At 33.1% G+C, this 20,643-nt stretch overlaps 3 protein-coding genes and 1 pseudogene across 3 annotated transcripts; 2 read left to right on the forward strand and 2 right to left on the reverse strand.

The window, feature by feature from the left end:
* The first annotated feature begins 429 nt into the window (after positions 1-429).
* On the forward strand, positions 430-1,755 carry LOC140985894 (pectinesterase 3-like; annotated as a pseudogene).
* Positions 1,756-4,800: 3,045 nt separating this feature from the next.
* On the reverse strand, positions 4,801-6,626 carry LOC140985888 (UDP-glycosyltransferase 73C2-like). The gene is made up of 2 exons (XM_073453837.1): positions 5,949-6,626; positions 4,801-5,763 (listed from the first exon to the last, which is right to left on the reverse strand). Exons 1-2 carry the CDS (start codon positions 6,570-6,572, stop codon positions 4,906-4,908), a joined length of 1,482 nt encoding a protein of 493 aa, XP_073309938.1. The 5' UTR covers positions 6,573-6,626; the 3' UTR covers positions 4,801-4,905.
* Positions 6,627-8,699: 2,073 nt separating this feature from the next.
* LOC140985901 (UDP-glycosyltransferase 73C3-like) lies at positions 8,700-10,473 on the forward strand. Its single transcript, XM_073453845.1, has one exon. It carries the CDS (start codon positions 8,879-8,881, stop codon positions 10,376-10,378), a length of 1,500 nt encoding a protein of 499 aa, XP_073309946.1. The 5' UTR covers positions 8,700-8,878; the 3' UTR covers positions 10,379-10,473.
* Positions 10,474-12,157: 1,684 nt separating this feature from the next.
* Positions 12,158-13,738, reverse strand: LOC140963978 (UDP-glycosyltransferase 73C4-like). Its single transcript, XM_073423478.1, has one exon. The coding sequence runs from the start codon at positions 13,704-13,706 to the stop codon at positions 12,234-12,236; it is 1,473 nt and encodes a 490-aa protein (XP_073279579.1). The 5' UTR covers positions 13,707-13,738; the 3' UTR covers positions 12,158-12,233.
* Between the last annotated feature and the right edge of the window lie 6,905 nt (positions 13,739-20,643).

Consider the following 20,643-nt stretch of genomic DNA (forward strand, 5'->3'; position numbering starts at 1 on the left):
ATGCATCGAATAGAACATGGCTTAGCGTATGACTTGTTCAATCTCCCATTGGCTGCCCATATCCTCTTCTTTTCACCTTTATTCCCGTAAAAAGAATTAAATGTAATCACCCCTCCACTTAACACAAAACATCAATGGCCAGATGAGTCATCATCTTACTTTTCTTGCCTCTTACGTGAAACCATTACCATCAATGGCAAATTTCTGACTTTACGATCCCGTTAGGCGTAAGAATTAACATTATATTCTATCGAGTTTAATATGAAATTCAGTTGTTTTTTTTTTTAACATAAATTGATATGGAATGATTCTTTGATTCCGAATCAAAGTTCTACAACCATTTGAATTTTACTTTGCACAAGGGCACATGCACTAACCTTAACTATACCCAAAAAGCATGAACAAAAAAACTACTTAACTGCCTAAACCATGAACTTCAAGACAACCACCTTCTTTTGGCTCACTATCTTCAGCATTTTACTTCTCTCACTCCCACTTCCCATGCTTTCTCAATCTTTCACCGATAATTCAAGCACTTTCACATCATTTCGCATTCGCCGTGCATTGATAAGCTCGAGTTTTTCAAAAGGGTGGCTGGAAAAATCATCTCAAACGACTAATCCATTCTTGAAAATCTCATTTTCAGAAGACATGGTCATCATCGCAGAAGGCCTAAGAGCTCATGCAACTACAACTCATGGAAATCTGATCTGGTACAGTTATACAACATTACCCTTGTTATCACCGTTGATTTAAAGGGTCGCGCGAATTTTAGCAGCGTGCAAAAAGCCGTAAACGCCCTGCCGGATTTCAGCTCCACTAGATCACTTATTATGAGCGATAAAGGCACTTATAGGTCAAGTCATTATATGTCCTCAGCATGCATATTTTTCCCACTAACATTGAGATGTTTTAAACTTAAGTGACTATGTTACAGGGAAAAAGTTGAAGTTAGTTCTAACAAGACAAATTTGATAATTCATGGACAAGGGTACCTCAATACTTTTATATCCTGGAATGACACGGCTAATTCTACTGGAGGGACAGCTTATAGCTCCACTATGGCCATATTTGCTCCCAATTACCTAGCCTGCAACATTAGTTTTCTGGTAAAATATTGTTTCTGTCAAGAAGTTGTTGATTATTTGATTCTGCAGGCCCGAATAGTTTTGGAATAATAACAATATCAACTATCAAGAGATAGTGAAGAGAGAAAACGTAACACGAAACGAAGCCGTGGCACTAAGGATTTCAGGTGATCAATCTGCATTTTACGGGTGTGGATTTTATGGAGCACGGGATACACTTAATGATGATCAAGGCAGACATTATTTCAAAGAATGTTTCATTCAAGGATCCATCGATTTCATCTTTGGAAATGGTAGATCACTCTTTGAGGTACAAATCAAAGATTTTTTTTCATAACCCGTATAGTATTGTTGCGTACAATTCTACAAATGTTGCTGATACTGATGTGGGACTGTGCATAAAAAATAACCTATTCCTCTCCGATAACTGGAAATTTTTCCAAAAAACACTGCAGGATTGCACCCTTAGCTCCGTGGCGAAAGAAGTACCATCTGGTGGGATCAGTGGCTCCATCACTGCTCAGGGCAGAGATTCGTCGAATGAAGAAACGGGCTTCTCTTTTGTGAACTGCAGCATCAATGGCACTGGAGAAGTGTGGCTGGGAAGAGCTTGGGGGCACTATGCTACCGTGGTTTTCGCCGAAACCAACATGTCTGGTGTTGTCGCTGCCGAAGGCTGGAACAATTGGAACGACGCCTCTAGAGATCTGTCTGTCTGGTTTTTGGACCATTTCAAAGGTTCCATCTAGATATCTAGGGATCTAGATGCCAGACCTGCTGTGTCCCATTGACTAAGAAGGGGGTGGGCANCTAGATGCCAGACCTGCTGTGTCCCATTGACTAAGAAGGGGGTGGGTACAGTAGCTACATGGACCCCTTCCTTTCTGTTGTTGCCAGCGCTTTCCCAGGCCATGTCATAATCTTGTAAAGGACAGGCAAAGCCCGAAAGCTGCTATCCTAATAGGTTTTTTTATTTTTTTTTTTTGAATCATGTTAATAATGAATTTGTATTTTTAATATACGTAATTTGCATGGTTTTTTTTCTTATTTTTTGGTCTTGTTAATGTTAAATTTGCATTTTTAATCATGTAATTTGTATTTTTTTTATTTTTGATCTTTTCTCGGATATGGATATTGATATGAATTTTTGGAAGAAAACTTCTATATATGTAATTTTTTTAGAATATTATTTGGAAGGAAAATCAATGGACTATGTTAAAAAGATAACAAAAAATGTTTAAAAAAAGCGTTACATTACTACAATTGCAAATGCACCGTTAATAGGACCAAAATGACACAAACATGTAAGTTACATGATTAGAAATGAAAATTCATCTTAACATGACACAAAAAATATACAAGTTACAAGACTAAAAATACAAACTCATTTTTAATAGGAATAAAAGTGAAAAAATGCAAATTACATAACAAGAAATGTAATTTTCCCTTAGACCTTCCGAAGTCATGCGTCGGATGAGAACGACATCGACACATCACTATATGGTGATTTCCGAACTTCCGAATTAAGCATATAAATATGGCATTCAAGATTAATATTTCTTACACAAAGTGCATGTTATTCTCTCATACGCTAGTACATTCTAGGCTTCTCCAACTATTCTCGGAGTTCACACGGGTTGCACAAAGCTCATGGAGTAAGTGGTGACTCGAGGATCGAGCTACGAGGCTATGTTCCCAAAGGGTTGAATGCAGGCACATGTATGATCCGAGATGCTCAGTTATAATAGCTAAGTTATAAAGCAAGACTAGAAAGTAAAACCATTCTTTGGTTTAATGTATAGGATCAGTGAGTAGACACATTCAATATACTTAGGACAGTTAGAGATACGTTAGTACTGACATAGATATGTATTCTTATATGATGCTGCATTTTACTTGTCATATAATGTATGTTTTATCTGTCATGATATTTTTATGCGACATTTACATATCATGTTGAATCAGTATATTCTTTGAGATAAGCATTGATTTAGTATGGGTCACTCAACCCTATTTCATGATGATCGGGTATCGTGAGTCACTAACTGACTCGATGGACTAGCGTGATATGATGACCTTGGATATTGCAGGTTCAAGATCTCATTTGAGTGTGAAAGTCACCAACTGATTCGGCACACCAACGTGCTACACACTCGGCAATTAGATATAGAGTGATACTTCTTTTCATGCATGTACATATATGTTTGTATACTTACACATCACATACTGAGCGACTTATCTCTTACATCTTTGTTTTTGTCTTAGACACCTTATTCCATGTGGTAGGTCTCAAGTTAGATGAGCTTGGAGGAGTCGACAGTGGCTAGGAGATATCGATGCCTTCAGAGGAGATTCTTCGGGGTTTATTTTGTTATTGTTATTTATATATGAGTTGAGATACATATTCGATATGGTTGTAATGTATTGTTATTTAGGTCCACGATGAGATGACATAAATATTTAGGCCATGTTATTTTCCACTGGTTTTGTGATTACTTTGATTATGATTTATTTAAGCTCATTATTGCACGTTAGAATTGTTTAATTTTTAGGAGTTATGGGTAAGGGAGCTACAATAACGGAAATGGATCATCTACTGTGGACATTCCCACATTAGAGGATGCTGTGGCAAAAAAAAATTTGTAAAAGTTTTTTTTATATTTATTTTAATTTTCTTTTTAGCTTTTTGTTTTAATCTTTCTTTTACTCACTCTCAAAATTTCATTTTTAATCTTATTTAAAATATATTTTAATTTTTTCTTTTGCCATTTTTGAACTTTTTGTTTCCTTCTTTCTTTTTTACTTTATTTTTTCACATTTTGTTTATCTCGTTTGTTTTGAAAGTAAAACATATTTATGTTTTAATTTTAGTTTTTTTCATACGTTTGATTCGTCCATTTTTTTCTCATTAATTTTTTTTAAAAAATTACAATAAAGGAGGAGAGGATGACTTCAATATAAAAATTCTTATTTTCTTGATCATTTACATGTCCAATTCTTTTCTATTTTTTTTTACTACCGAATTTATTTATTTTGAGAATAAAATATATAATTTTTTTCCATATTGACATATTAATCAATTGGTACATTAGTATATAGTTTATAAGCTAAGTATAAATTATAACAAGAAAAAACCATACAATAAAAATTGACAAGATAAAAAGAGAATAGAAAATAATTTTTAAAAAATTAGAATGTATGCACAAAAAGGTCAAAAAAGAAAACAAAAAAAATTTAAACAGAAAGTATTAATTAAAATATATAAAAAGACAAAATAATAGAAAATTGTGATTGTGGCTGTAAAACGACATTACGGTCTCTTTTTGTGAAGATGCCTAGCTACAATAAAGACAATTTTGAAATTAATTTTTTTTTTTGCCACAGCATCTTCTGCTGTGGGAATGTCCACAATAGAGGATCCATTCCCATACAATAACAGCCTTATAATATATTTTTTAACTAAAAAACAAACATATAACTTATTCTCAATAATAAATTATTAAATAAGTCGTTTATATAAGGTAAATGTGGTTTAGAATATGTAAAAATCAAACTCCAAATATACCCTTTGTTCTCTGGATGGTTCGAATTATCGCAAAAGATTTGAAATGAATCAAATGCCAACAATGTCCTTTCATAAGAAAATAGATTCGCACAGACCAATCCATGCAAAACTTGATACATTTACATTGGAAAAGAACGTTGTCCAAAGTTGACTGAACATATAACTGATCATTTTAGAACAACACTTACAATTACATACAACAAACAGAAAATCAGATGAATCACATTGGATGACTATATATAGATAATATCACTACACGAATTTCTTATGTTCGGTCAATTTTGCAATATCTTGGATCAACAACTTAATGTTTAAGCAAGACGATCCTTCATCTTCAACCGATCTTTTCGCCATTTTTCCAAGTTCTTGTGCCGTTCTCCTCCTTTCACATCCCTCTTCTCCTTGATCCATTACCTTCTCGACCGCGGCCTGAATTCTGTCCCTCGTCACCCTGGCCTCCGGCTTTTCTTTCTCCCCCAAATGGACAGAGACTCGAGCTCCGACTCCAACTCCCATCTTCAAAACCTGCACGACTAACTTTTCATTCAAAAACTGCTCACCAAACAACGGAAATGTAACCATTGGCAAACCGGCACAAACACTTTCCAGAGTCGAGTTCCATCCACAGTGCGTCAAGAATCCTCCCACTGCAGGGTGGGATAGAATCAGCACCTGTGGAGCCCAACCCCGAATCAAAAGGCACTGTTCTCCCGTTCTTTCCTCGAACCCTTCGTCCGAAATCCACTTATCGATTTCTTCGGATTCTGATCCAATGTTTACGACCAGAATGAAAGGGTGATTCGATGCTTCCAGCCCCAAAGCAAGCTCAAGAAACTGTGGAGCCGAAAGGCGCGCAAGGCTTCCGAGACAGGCGTAAACTACAGAACCTGGCGGCCTACTGTCAAGCCATTTCAAGCACTGAGCTGCATCAATGGAGGCTTGATTACCTCTCTCCGCCCTGTCTAAATTGTCATCAGTTGAAAGGGATAACGGCCCTATACACCAAACTTTACCGCCTCTAATCTTTTTAAACTCGTCCACATATCCTTTTTCTAGCTCTTCAAAGCTGTTCACCACCACTCCATATGCCTGTGACTCTGTTATTCTCACCTGTATTATTTGTTTCACAATACAATTTGAGTGATATTTGTGATCAATGTCTGATAACATCAAGGTATAAAAATTAAATCTTGTAAGATTCACATTCTTATACATACATATTTACATAAAATATAAATTTCTTAAAACAAACATGAATCGAAATTCAGGATGAAAATGGATTTTTACTGCCTAACCTGTTCTCGAAACCCGACAAAATCAATGGATCTTGGGTTAAACAATCCAGGAAGCTGAAGCTTTGTGAACTCAACTTCATCCGGCAAACCAGGCACAACAAATGGCACTGTTTCCGGAACAGTTTCGTGAATCTTCGAAAGATACAAATTATGCATCACCAGCTGGGTAAAACAGCTCATCCCATCAAAAGCAACCCTCGGAATCTCAAATTTCTCACACGTCTTCGCCATCCACGGCAGATGTTTGTCGCAGATTACGCAGCTAGGAATGGGGTTCATTTCTTCCAATTTTTCTTCAACAATCGCCTGCAAGAGTGTGATAGCGACGAAGAAATTATGGATTAGTTGGTAAGAAGGGAGAGTGTCGGTGCTTTCGCATCCCGCCGGCAGTCCAGCTTCCTCGGACGGAAACCTAATTTGAAGAAGTCGGATTGGTAATCCGGACATGGCAGCTCGATTTACCACTGAACTGAATCGATCGAAATTCAGTGGGGTGAGCATGATTGTTATGTTAACGCCGTGTCTGGCCAGCATCTTGGCCATGTCTATCATTGGAATCACGTGTCCGGGGGCCATTAAAGGGATCAAAAGGAAGTTCAGGTTCTCTGGTTGCATGACCTCCATTGACACGGTTTTCTGAGTTCTCTAGTATGAAGGTGATAAGTATACTACAAACTTATTCTATTATTATTATCATTTTTGTGAATGAGACTCTCATTTATAATTTATAAAAGCTAAGAGTTTGAGTAATTATGCTTCATTTCTTCTGTAAATTTCGCACAGAATATCATATTTTTATTAAAATATTTACGACATTAGAAATGGCTATAATCAATAATATATTATTAAATGTGAGATTTTTATGTTTCAAAAAAAAAATGTGAGATTTTTATAGTAATATTTTAAATACAAAAAATCTAAACAAAATTTTACTTTTAAATCGAACAACTTTTCTAAATTAAAAATAATTTTCTGTTAATTGTTTAATATTATTTGATTAAATTAAAAATAATCCTAACACATACAACTCGTATATATCTTTTATCAATATTTAGAATGCATACGACAAGTGAGTATAAATACGTAGTCACGTAAGCGCTTACATAGAGTTTTTGTTTGTTCTTGTTGTTCTTTATGTTGTTCTTTATGATGTTCAAAATTGACGACCAATTTAATTATTTAGTCCTCTCAAAAATCAAATCTGGTTTGTTTTTGTTTAATTATTTTTATGGGTTTTATTAACTAGGCCCATCCATAATAAGGCCTAAAACATTTCAAAAACAGGCTGCCCAAACCCCCTCCATTCTCAAGAGAAACTCTAGATTTTAATTCAACCATTTTTTCTTTTCTTGATATATGAGTACTCAAATATCATATATTAGTATCGTATTTTAATGTTTTGTACCTATTTTCATTTGCGAAAAAGCACATGAGCTCAAGGAATACAAACAAATTTTGTTCCGGATCAGAGAATATAAGCACATAAATTTTTTTGACAGATTTTTAATACAAATTTAAGTTTAAGTGTGAGGATTCAAATTTCAAAGTAATTTTTTTTTAAAAAAAAAGACTATAAGCCAAAATATATTAAAAAGTTGCAATCTTGAAAGCGAAGTCTGTAGACTCTGCCTGCCAGTTACGTGAACTGTTTTTGCAACATGTGTACAATAGAAATAAACCAAAATTTGCTGTTATCTCTTGTTCTCTAGTGAGAGAAAGGGATGCATGCCTAATAATTTTGAGAATAATATTTTTTTCCAAAATCCCTCTCCTATAATTTTTTGTTATAATTTATATCAACAAATTGAAAATATATTATAATTATATAATTATCAGAATATCATATTTTTCTTAAATTTTAAATATAATTGAAACTTATACAGTTATACTTGAAGTTTTGTCACTTACGACCAGAAGTTTTGGAGCTGGCTACCCAAACGGAAATAAAACAATGTTTCTACTAAATATATTTGTAAATTGTTTCTAAAAAAAATATTGTTTAGAAAAATTATGGTATGTATTGCGTATTTATTGGGTACTGTAATAAATAAAAATGTAAGATCACGTATTTTAGAAAATTGTTCGCAATTAGAAACTAATATTATTTTAAATTGACTAATTAATCTATATTCACATCAATCCTTTAAGCAAGCGCGCAAATTTTTTACAAATAATCCTTTAAGATTAATTTTTTTGCGCTTATTTATTTGAAGAATAGGTCTCTTGTGAGACGGTCTCATGAACCTTTATCTGTGAGACGGTCAACCCTATCGATATTCACAATAAAAAGTAATACTTTCAGCATAAAAAATAATACTTTTTCATGGATGACCCAAATAAGAGATCCGTCTCACAAAATACGACCCGTGAGACCGTCTCACAAAAATTTTTGTCTTATTTGAATAATAATATTAGTTTTGTTTGTCCCTTATCAAGTACAAAATTATAACATGTCATAAATGTAATTGTCAAATTGAGAAAGTGAATATAAATATTTATTCGTGAGATGAGTCAATTATGATAATATTTTTTTATAATAAAAGTAATATTTTTGACAAATTTTTTTTAATGAATGACTCAAATAAAATATATGTCTCACAAAATTGATCTATAGGACCGTTTCATATAAATTTTTATGATATCAGAAATCCATAATAATTGAGTCAGACATATTTCATTCAGTTATCTACGATGTGCATTTTTTTTTTCATACACCCAAATAATAATAATTGAATATAGATGGCTTGAATAGTTTTGACATTTTTTGTAGAATGTCACCTCTTTTCAAATAAATAAATGGAATAAAAAGTAGAAAATTCGATACAATTATCAAATCCAACGACAAACAGACAACTTTCCAAGAATCCATTCTCTTCTTCAAGCCATAATCAAGCTGATCAAATCCTCGAAAATCTTCATCCATTTTTGCCATGGCCAGTCAATCCCACAAGCTCCACTTCATTCTGTTCCCTCTCATGGCTCCTGGGCACATGATTCCTATGATAGACATCGCGAAATTACTGGCACAGAGAGGTGTAGTTGTTACAATAATCACCACGCCCCTCAATGCGAACAGATTCAGCACAGCGATTGATCGTGCGAAAGAATCAGGCCTGGAAATTCATCTCCTCAGGATCCGGTTTCCGTCCTCGGAAGCAGGGTTACCGGAAGGGTGCGAGAATCTTGATTCGCTTCCCTCACTGGATTTGGCTTCAAATTTCTTTGTAGCCCTTAGTTTGTTGCAGAAAGAAGTGGGAGAAGTGTTCGAGGAGCTAAAACCTCGGCCGAACTGCCTGATTTCAGACATGGGTTTGCCCTGGACTACTCAAATTGCTGAAAAGTTGCAGATTCCTAGAATAGTTTTCCATGGAACTTGCTGTTTCTCCCTCTTGTGCTCGCACAATATTGTATCGTCCAAGATTCTAGATACCTTGAGTTCAGATTCGGAGCAATTCGAGGTTCCGAATCTTCCTGATTCGATCAGATTAAGAAAATTCCAGGTTACGGGTTCCACGAATACGAGCTCGTCTGCTATAAAAGATGTTTCAGATCAAATCAGAGCTGCAGAAAAGACATCATTCGGGGTAGTGGTTAATACTTTTCAAGAATTGGAGGCGGAGTATGTGAAGGAATATAGCAAAGCCAAAGGTGAAAATGTCTGGTGCATTGGCCCTGTTTCGTTGTGCAACAAAAATAGCTTGGATTTGGTCGACAGAGGAAACAAAGCTTCCATCGATGAGCAAGATTGCTTAAAATGGCTCGATTTACACGAGCCCGGATCAGCGATTTACGCTAGTCTCGGGAGCTTATCGCGCCTAATAACACCGCAAATGATCGAGCTTGCACTTGGTCTGGAGGAATCGAACAGGCCTTTTATTTGGTCATTAGGAGGAGGCGACAAATCAGGTGAACTGGAGAGATGGATCCTGGAAAACGGATTTGAAGAAAGGGTTAACGGAAGAGGACTCATAATCCGGGGATGGGCTCCCCAAGTCCTGATCCTCTCACATGCAGCAATCGGAGGATTCTTGACGCATGCCGGATGGAACTCGACGCTCGAAGGGATTTCGGCAGGGGTGCCAATGGTGACATGGCCACTTTTTGCAGAGCAATTTTGCAACGAGAAACTGGTCACGGAAGTTCTGAAGATTGGAGTGAGTGTTGGTGTGGAAACGCCTGTCAAGTGGGGAGAGGAAGAAAAAGTCGGAGTTTTGGTAAAAAGGGATGATGTTAAGAAAGCTTTGGATATGGTGATGGATGGAGGAGAAAATGGAGAAGAAAGAAGGAGAAAAGCTAGGGAGCTTGGAGAAATGGCGAACAAGGCCATCAATGGAGGTTCTTCTTATGGTAATATTTCGAGTTTGATTCAAGAGATTATGGCTAAATCAAATCTTGGTGACACCAGTGGCGAAGAGACTATCCTTGTATAGAAGAGAAATTAAAAGTTTTAAGCTCTAAAAATTTGAACTTGCCAAGTCTGTCTACTTCTTCTTTTTTTCTGATGATACAATACAATTTATAGAGATGGAGAAGATCTAAAAAAAAATTTGTATTATTAGCAAATGATAATAAACTAAACATACATAAAAATAATATGGATTGAAAAAAACTCAAAAAAAATATTTATTCATGCACAAACGATATATAAGGGAAAAAAAAAAAAAAAAAAAAAACAATTATGATTTCAAATGCAATTTCAAAAAATATCAAAATTTTCAATTCTAAGCTCTTAACAATTTACAAATAATCCAAAAAACGACTGTAATAAGGTGTAGCTTTTGTGAGTTTCAAATAAATTAAAAAAAAAAATAATAGTTATAGGAGTAGATCTCTTGTGAGATGGTCTTACAAATTTTTATCAGTAAGACGGGTCAACCTTACCGATATTTACAATAAAAATTAATACTCTTATCATAAAAAAATAATACTTTTACATGGATGACCCAAATAAGATATCCGTCTCACAAAATACGACTCGTGAGACCGTCTCACACAAGTTTTTACCTAGTTATAAAATTTAAATCGTAATTAATATTAACATTTAATTTGACATATATGGTAAATGACCCATTAACCTAAGAATAAATTATATTAGAAAAATAAAGTTAATAAAAATAAAAATAATATAGAATATAATTTCTATATATGTCTTATGATATTAAAATTTTAAATATATATCCTAAGTAATCTTTCGATTTATGTAGATGATTTGAGATTTTCACAATTAGAAAACTAAAGTTAATTATTAATATATTAATTTTTCATGAACAATAATTTTATTATAGTGAAATGAAAATATAAATTTAATAGTAATAAATATAAAATAAATAAACAACGTAAATTAAATAGTAAATACATACATTGCAATGACAAGTGGAGATGTAAATATAAATTTAATATTATCCAAATCTTTACAAATCAATTCGTTTAACTCACATTCACATTAACAATAGCAAATAAACATAAATAAAAAACTTAATGTATATACTCTCATAATTAAAAAACTTAATACATATATTCTCCTAATTAACTTATAATCATTTCATTATAAACCAATTAATTGTCATATTAGTTAAATAAATATATGCGCCGAATTATTCTATTTACATTTTTTCAACTCAAAATGGCATATATTTACATGTTTCAACAACAATTCACATGACATATTTGAAAACAAAAAAACAAATAATGTTATATAAGATAATCATGTTCAACAACACATACCGAGATCTTTTTAGCAGTGAAGCCAATTTATTAAAGAAAAATAATTGAGGTGAATGAACTCAAAATATATATTATATTTTTTCATTCAAATTAATTGTTTATTGAATTTGTTTAGTTAATGTTNTCAGATACTTTATCATGTGTGCTTCATATATATAATTGTTTGAAGTTTATTTTAAATTTAATTACATTATAATTATTTTTAACTATTCGTTGAGTTTATTCAAATGATAGTGAAATAACCCAATAAATATCATAATTAATTTAATTTAGAATTTAAACTAAAGTCCAATAAAATTATTAAAATGAGAAAAATAATTAATACTAATATTAAGTAATAGTGATTTTTTTATTAAAAAAAAATATATCAAACATTCAAGAGCAGGAAAATAACTTACTTTACTGCATACAAACTAAAATATAAATATAACTCAACTTTATTTTCTCACGTTCGTTTACAAGGAAAACTTTTTCACCCTCTACTTTTTTTTTTAATAGATATATAGGTATATATTTTATTTTGAGCGGTTCTATCACAAAGACTAATAAATATTATTATTTTTAATTTGTTTTATGATACTCGACGACATCTTTTATAAGCAACTCAATGTTTCTGAATGAAGAACCACCTTCCTCTGTTGCTCTTTTAGCCATTTCACCCAGTTTTCGAGCTCGTTTTCGTCTCGCTTCCCCTTCTTCTCCTCCATCCATGAGCTCATCAATTATCGTTTTAATCTCATCATGTTTAACTAACACTCCCACCTTTTCCTCCTCTCCAAGAAGGACAGGCAACTCTACACCTACTCTTATACCAGTCTTGGTCACATGGACGATAAACTTCTCATTGCAAAATTGCTCCGCAAACACCGGCCATGCTATCATTGGCAAGCCTGCAGTAATTCCTTCAAGTGTCGAGTTCCATCCGCAATGCGTCAAGAATCCTCCAACGGATGGATGAGAAAGTATCATCACTTGCGGTGCCCACCCATGGATCAAGAACCCTCTCCCGTCGGTGTCGTCTTCGAGTTTCTCTTCTAATAACCTTGCTTTGAATTCATCTGATGCATTTCTGATAACCCATATGAAGGGCCGATTCGAAGCTCTTAAGGCTAAACCGAGCTCCACCAACTGCGAAGTAGAAACACGGGACAAACTTCCAAGACAGACGTAAATAACGGAGGCTTTTTCTTGTAAATCTAGCCATTTTAAGCATTTATCTCCATCAATCGATGCTTTATTCCCCCTCTCAGCGATATCTAACCCATCTTTGTTGGATAACGAAACAGGACCGACAGACCAGAGCTTTTTACCATCTCTCACTTTCACGTATTCCTTCACGTATTCAGGCTCCAAATCATGAAATGTATTTATCACTGTTCCATATGCTTCATCCTCAGCCTGTCTCATTTTGTCTCTTAACTCACTCCAGTTCGGATCCCATTGAGTAACGGTTCCCCGAAGCTGAGCTTTGGTGATTTCAATTCTATCAGGCAATCCCGGCACCACAAAATACTCGAAATTAGAAGATATGGCTTCAATGTCCTTGGAACTATTCAAAATATACAAGCATAAAAGAGAAAAGCAACTGAACCCATGAAACATGAGTCTAGGAATATGCAAGGCTTTGCCGAGATTTGAAGCCCACGTAAAACACATATCAGCAATGAAACAGTTGACCCGTGGTTCGAGTTCTTCAATGATTCCTCGAACCTGATCTTTCAACATGCCGATAGCTGCAAAAAACTTTTTAGCATCATCCATGGTTGCGAGCATGTCGAAATTCTCGCACCCTTCGGGGAGCCCGGCTTCGACACTAGGGAATTTGAGATGTACGACTCGGACCTTGAGTTGAGAATCGATTGCTCGATCGATAACGTTTCCGAATCTTTTTCCATTGTGGGGTGTGGTTAAAATGGTGACAGTAGCTCCTCTTTTCGCCAGTAATCTGGCTATATCAACCATGGGGATCATATGGCCCTGAGCCATGAAAGGAAGCAACGCAAAGTGAAGTTTTTGGTATTCATCAATGGCCATGGTCAATGGGACTGGATTCTCCACAAAACTTTAATCAATTAAGCTTAGAGGCTTTCGTCTCTGGCTGGTTGTAAAGATTTGTTATCCTTTATATATATACTGTGTAAGAAATTGTTGCTACAAAATCTAATTTCTAAATTTTGCATTTTTAAAATTTTATTCTGATAATATCTTTTAGATATTATGTAATATATAATATATATTCCCAATATATTAAAAATATTAATAATCTAAAAAATATATCAAAAATATTATTACTATAATTTTAGATGTTACCATAATAATCCAAATTGATAATTGTTTGTTGTTACACATCGGTTAGATAAATTTCCTGAGAGTTATATATATGGGCTTGAACAATCATCCCCTCTTGAGCTAGTTTTTGAGATTGAGTTATGTCCACGTCTCGATCTCAATATGGCATCAGAGCTCAGGTTCCACAGTTATGTGTTGAACTCTGTCTATAGTTGGACCACCCGTTCTGCCCATAATTGAGTCATCTGTTCTACTCATAATTGAGTTATTTGTAAATTTCACGCTCCAAATGTTCATTCCTAAGCGGAGGAGGGTGTGTTAGTTGTCTCACATCGATTAGATAAATTCCATGAGAGTTGCATATATGGACTTGGACTATCCTTCCCTCTTAAGCTAGCTTTTGGGGTTGAGTTAGCTTCAAATCTTAATTTTAATAATAATAATCTCATAATTATATTTTAAATTTAATTAATATCTCATTATTAATTATATTTATCTCTAAGTCGTTGAAATTATGAAAATAATTTTTCATCTTCACATATGATTTCTAAATTGCATTTGGTACCATAGACCCATAATACGTGGTTCCAATAAATTTGATAAATAATTAAATTATTTAATTTATTAATTCCATAATTAGTCCACTAAAAATATGAAATTTGACTCTTCTTCTTCATGTAAAATCTTACTCTACGAAAGACTAAAAAAATCCATCTACATAATAATTACATATAGATTAATCCTCCATATACAACTCTAAATTGAAACTAGGAAATTTTCCGTTTATTGTGAGTCGTTCAATTTATAATTCAGAAAGCTATAATCTCTCACCTTGAAATCAATTCCCAATAAATTCCTTCTTAAGTGAAGCAAAAATACGATTATAAACTTTGAGTGGTTCAAATTATTTCTTATAATCATTTATCATTAATTCCGGTCTTGATCACATGGACGATAAACTTTTCGCTGTCCGGCCATGTTATCATCATTGGCAAGCCTGCGGTAATTCCTTCAAGTGTCGAGTTCCATCCGATGCATGAGAAAGTATCATCACTTGCGGCGCCCAACCGTGGACAGACAGACAGACCAAAGCTTTTTTACAACCCCTCACTTTCTTGTATTCTTTCACGCATTCGGGCTCCAATTCTTGAAAAGTATTTACTAATGCGCTTCATCCTCAGCCTGTATCATTTAGTGCCTTATCTCACTCCAACTCGAATTCGACCGATTAACGCTTCCCCATAGCTGAGCTTTGGTGATTCCAATTTTATCAGGCAATCCCGGCACCACAAAATACTAGAAATCAGAAGCTATAGCCTCAAAATCCTTAGAAGTTTTCAACATGTACATGCATAAAAGAGAAAAGAACAAGTCTCGTGAAACACAAGTCTAGGAATATGCAACACTTTAGCAACATTCGAGGGCCGTGTAAAACACTTATCAGCAATCAAACAGTTAACCCGGGGTTCGAGTTCTTTCATGATTTCTCGAACCTGACCTTTCAACATTCCGACAGCTACGAAAAACTTCATCACATAATCCATCGACGGGAGCATGTCGAAATTCTCGCACCCTTCGGGGAGCCCGGCTTCGACACTAGGGAATTTTAGATACACGACTCGGATGTTGAGTTGAGAACGTTTTCGAAACGTTTTCCATTGTGGGGTGTGGTCAAGATGGTGACAATGACACAGAACATACAAAATAGAACATTCTTGGACAAGTGTGAGGCATGCACAGAAAGTCTGAAGAAGAGCACCGTGCATATTATTACAAGATAGTGCTCTAATTCGAGCCAAATTCAAAACATTAACATTGAGAATTTGAGAATTCACACAAATAACTGATGGATGTGTCGCAGATTTAATGATAAAACCTATTAAAACCGGAAACATGAGGACTAAACTATAATTTAACCTAAGCTTTCTATTGGTACCTATTTTGCCCACTTTTATCGCGATTTGTCGAAAACCACCAAACTTCGACGCCTTTCGTTGCTCAAAACTCAAAATTGATTGAGGAGTTATGTTCCTTATGTCGTAAGCTTTGTTTTGATATCAAAATTTTGCAGAAAGCTCGAAACTTGGTTTTCTGTGCGATTTCTCCGGCGAGTTCGCCGTCTTGCCGACTAGCCTAGAATTTAGGTTCGATTTTCAGCCTTGGTTTGGTGAGTTAGAAGGCTGCCCGATGGTAGAAATGTAATATTTTGATTTAATTCAATTTTGTTGCAAATATCACATAAATATTGATTAATTATTGAGTTATTATTGAAGGTTTTTGAATTGTGCGAGTTAGAGTTATATTATGACAGAACCTAGAATTTCTTGTTGAACTAATAATGTTATAATTTAATAAAATTATGATAGTCCTTCAAAAAAAAAAAATAATAAAATTATGATAGTTATTATCGCCATAATTCTACTTAATAAACTAATCGAAAATTGTGAATTTTTTAGATAAAATTCAAAGTTTAAGAAATTATGAAAGTTAGTCGATTGAAATATTGAGATTTTAGAAATTTTAAATGCCTAAACAGTTGAATTTAAAATTTTAGTTGAATTTAAATGGTGAGTGGGTCTCATGTGAGACCGTATCACGGATCTTAATCTGTGAGACGAGTCAAACCTACCCATATTCACAATATAAAATAATACTCTTAGCATAAAAAGTAATACTTTTTTATGGATAACTCAAATAAGAGATCCGTCTCACAAATACGACCCGTGAGACCGTCTCACACAAGTTTTTGCCTTAAATGGTTACGAGTTTAGTATATGATAATAAGATCATTTAAATTAATATTCAAGTGGTTTATCCGAGTTGGCATTTCCAGGATTTCTTGAGGATTTAAATTACTGGTAAATTGGTTGAGATACATAGAGATCAGTTATTTTCACGATGTCTGACAGAGGCATCTGATGATCATGTGTCTGATTTATTTGCTATTTGTTTATTTATGTGATATTATATGCTGACTCACATATTATCTGATGGTAATTGATGTGTAAAATAAAATAAAATATTTATTTTGTCCACACACATTTTTTATTTAAGTTAGATACATCAATACCACTGAACATATTATATTTAATCTGTCTATTATTGAGATCCGATTATATTTCGGTTGAGATCCATATTGTATGATATTGTGTCATGGAGATGTTTGACTTCCTTGATTCGATCCGGCTTAAGTAGTTGTTGGCTTAGAGGCTATGCCATATCCCAGTCACGGTCTGTCGAGTTGTGGACAAGCTCGATTATATTATGTATGCGTGTTGATATCGATCATTTGCATCCTGATATCTTGCACATATCCATGCATTGCATTCATGCATGACATCATTGCATTTCTATGTCATATATAGTGATTTTTTGTTGTCTCGTACTTTGGTTTCTGACTCCCGAAAAGGGGTTGTCGTGTCTTTTGTTATACATTAAAAAAATTGTTAATTTTACTAACATCAAGGTACTAATAGGAAGACGGAGTGAGATGAGTCGGTTATTTGTGAGCTTACTATTTTACCATTTTGTTTGTTTTACAATTTGTTATGTTCATCAGGTTCTTTAAGTTATTTTTCATGTTACTTTAATAGAGTCATTAAATAGTGTGTTTAGCTCATTATTATTTTAACTTTACTTCTATTATTGTTGTTGTTGTTGTTGTTGTTGTAGATATATAAGTTTCATTTGTGATCTTACAATTTTATCATTTTTGTTTGTTTTTCAATTTGTCATGTTCATAAGGTTTTTTAAGTCATTTTCTATGTTAGTTTAATAGAGTCATTAAACAGGGTACTTAACTCATTATTATTTTAATTTTACGTTTAAGTTTAATTTTAATTACTTAGATTTATACATTGCAGTCAAATTTATGGAAAATCCTTACCATAATACATTTAAAAAAATTGTTAATTTTACTAATATTAAGGTACTAATGGAAAGACGAAGGGAGATGATTCGGTCATTTGTGAGCTTATTATATTACCTTTTTGCTTGTTTTACATTTTAAAGTCGTTTTATATGTTAGTTTAATATGATCATTAATAATGTACTTAACTCGATCAAGCTAATTTATTATTTTAATTTTACTTTTAAATTTAATTTTAATCTATCTGTCTATTATCTATGTTATTACTATTATAAATATATGAGTTTTATTTGTGTGCTTAGTATTTTACCTTTTTGTTTTTTTATAATTTGTCATATTCATGAAGTTCTTTATGATATTTTTTATATTAGTTTAATAGGATCATTAAATAATGTTTCTTTCTTTCTTTCATTCTTTTTTTTTTCCCTTTTTTCCTTCTATGTTTTGTTAAGTTGTCAATGAGAGCTCGTAAACTATCTATGTGGTGTTATTTAAATTGGAAGTTCATTTACTCATGTTATTATGTTATATGAGTTATCTTCTTTTTGTGTACTGATTTTGTAGTTATTCTATGTGTTATTATGTGATCTGATTTTTTCGAACTATGTTATGTCTTGTTCTTTTTTAAATATTTATAGGCTTTTCTATGTGTTACTTTCTTATGTCAGCTATCTTATCTGTTTTTTTTCTTTTCAAAAATTTTAAATTTTCGTAGTGGAATTTAAATCTCAAAATCCAGGGGAAAAATATTTTTTTCAATAATAAGAAACTTGAAATATAATAAATTATATGTTCGTGCATTATTCTACCACAAAATGTATATAACAAGTTCAATATGAGAAAAGAAACAAGTTTTTTTTTAAAAAAAAGAAAAAATTCCCACTCTATGTGGCTCATTGAGCCAAAATTTTTTTGAATGGGTCTCATGTGAGACCGTCTCACGGATCTTAATCTGTGAGACGGGTCAACCCTATCCATATTCACAATAAAAAGTAATACTCTTGGCATAAAAAGTAATACTTTTTCATGGATAACCCAAATAAAGATCCGTCTTACGAAATACGACCCGTGAGACCGTCTCACACAAGTTTTTGTCAATTTTTTTTTATGTTGATTTCATATTTTTGTTTCTTGAATATGTAAATTAACATTGAAAATACTCCTTAGAATTGAACACATATACATGCAAGCAGGGGTGGACCCACGAATTTTATCTTCGTGTAGGCTAAGAAAATATATGGCAAAATTGAGGTAAAATCCCTCTACCAATGCTCAATATTTACATATTTATTAAATATAAATCTTATACACATTTACCCAAATAATCGTATTCTCTATCAAGCAATCCCATCGGCCCCTTCCCGAATCCTGTCCATCGTCTCATCCATCGTATTCTCATTTGGTGTCAAGAAATGCAATTCAAGGTTAAGCTCAGCAATGTAAGGTGGTTGACATCCTCGTTTTTTTCTTAATTCTGAAATCCACAACTCAAAAATCGAATATACTTGGACGATTTTGGATTTGAAATTGTTGAAATATGAAGTTTTTATTTTGAGTTTATACTTCTAGTTTGAGCTAGTATGTTTTTCACGGATCATGTTTTTTTATGTGTTTGATTATTTTGAATTTATGCTTCAAGTTTAACCATGTTGTTCAAATGTCATGTCTTTTAAGTGTTTGATGATTTGCTTTAATTGTGACAAGCAAATCTAGCAATATGACTTTTATGTTTTTTATTGTTTTTTTTATTCTCAACTGATTTAAGTTCATCACAATTTTTTTGGTGGCTTCTCTCATTGCGAGACTTGGGATAGTACATTATCGTGGGATTTTATTGCAGTCGCAAATGATGTTTTTGGTCATGTTCCCATCTTTTGAATTTGAGAAACATCAAACATGGCTCTTCAAGAAAATCGATTTTCTTGACAACTCAATAGTCTCATTGGTAATCTTTCATATCTTGTTCACCTTGATTTATCCTTCAATGAGTTCTCATGAACCTATTATTTTTTAAGTTTGATCGTGTATATTAGTTAATTAATTATATTTAAAATATGAGTTAGAGTTTATAATGGATGTTGAATTGTCATTAAACGAAAATTGAGTTGGTTGCTCAAGTATTCTATTGATTTCTTTTTAAAATGTAGGTTTGCTTTCGATGAAGAAATTTGTTCGAATGGAGGCAACGAGCTTGAAGTTCGCACATTAAGCAATTCTATTGATTTTTAGATTCATTGCATACGTAAGGCAGGAAAAACGTGATAATTAAACTAATAGAAACAATACCTAATTTGAATATACATATATTTGATTTTACCCTTTAAAGACTCAAATTTGATTGTTTGAGGATGTCAAACTATATAGTTTAAAGTTAATATTGAATGACCTTTGATGATGAGATTCGTGAAGTATAAATGTGATACCTTATTTGGTACAAATAATACCTAATTTGATTCCACATTACCTTTTACATACTCAAATTCGATTATTTTGTGATATCAAAAAATATAGTTTGAAGTTAATATTGAATGGTTTTTTATGGTGTCAATTGTGAAGTAAAAAAAATGATACATAAATCGATACAAAGAGTACCTAATTCGAGTCTACAAATATTTGATTTCACCTCCTAAATACTTGTATCCAATTATTTGGAGATGTCAAAATATATAGTTTGAAGTTAATATTGAGTGGCCTTTGACGATAACATTCGTAAAGTAAAAATGTGATACCTATATTAATACAAATATAAGTTTGAAGTTAATATTTGTGCAACTTCTTGTAATTTTTTTTTATGACATGTGAACAAACATTCGC

Source organism: Primulina huaijiensis, chromosome 1 (assembly GCF_012295235.1).
Source record: "Primulina huaijiensis isolate GDHJ02 chromosome 1, ASM1229523v2, whole genome shotgun sequence".
Taxonomy (NCBI): Eukaryota; Viridiplantae; Streptophyta; class Magnoliopsida; order Lamiales; family Gesneriaceae; genus Primulina; species Primulina huaijiensis.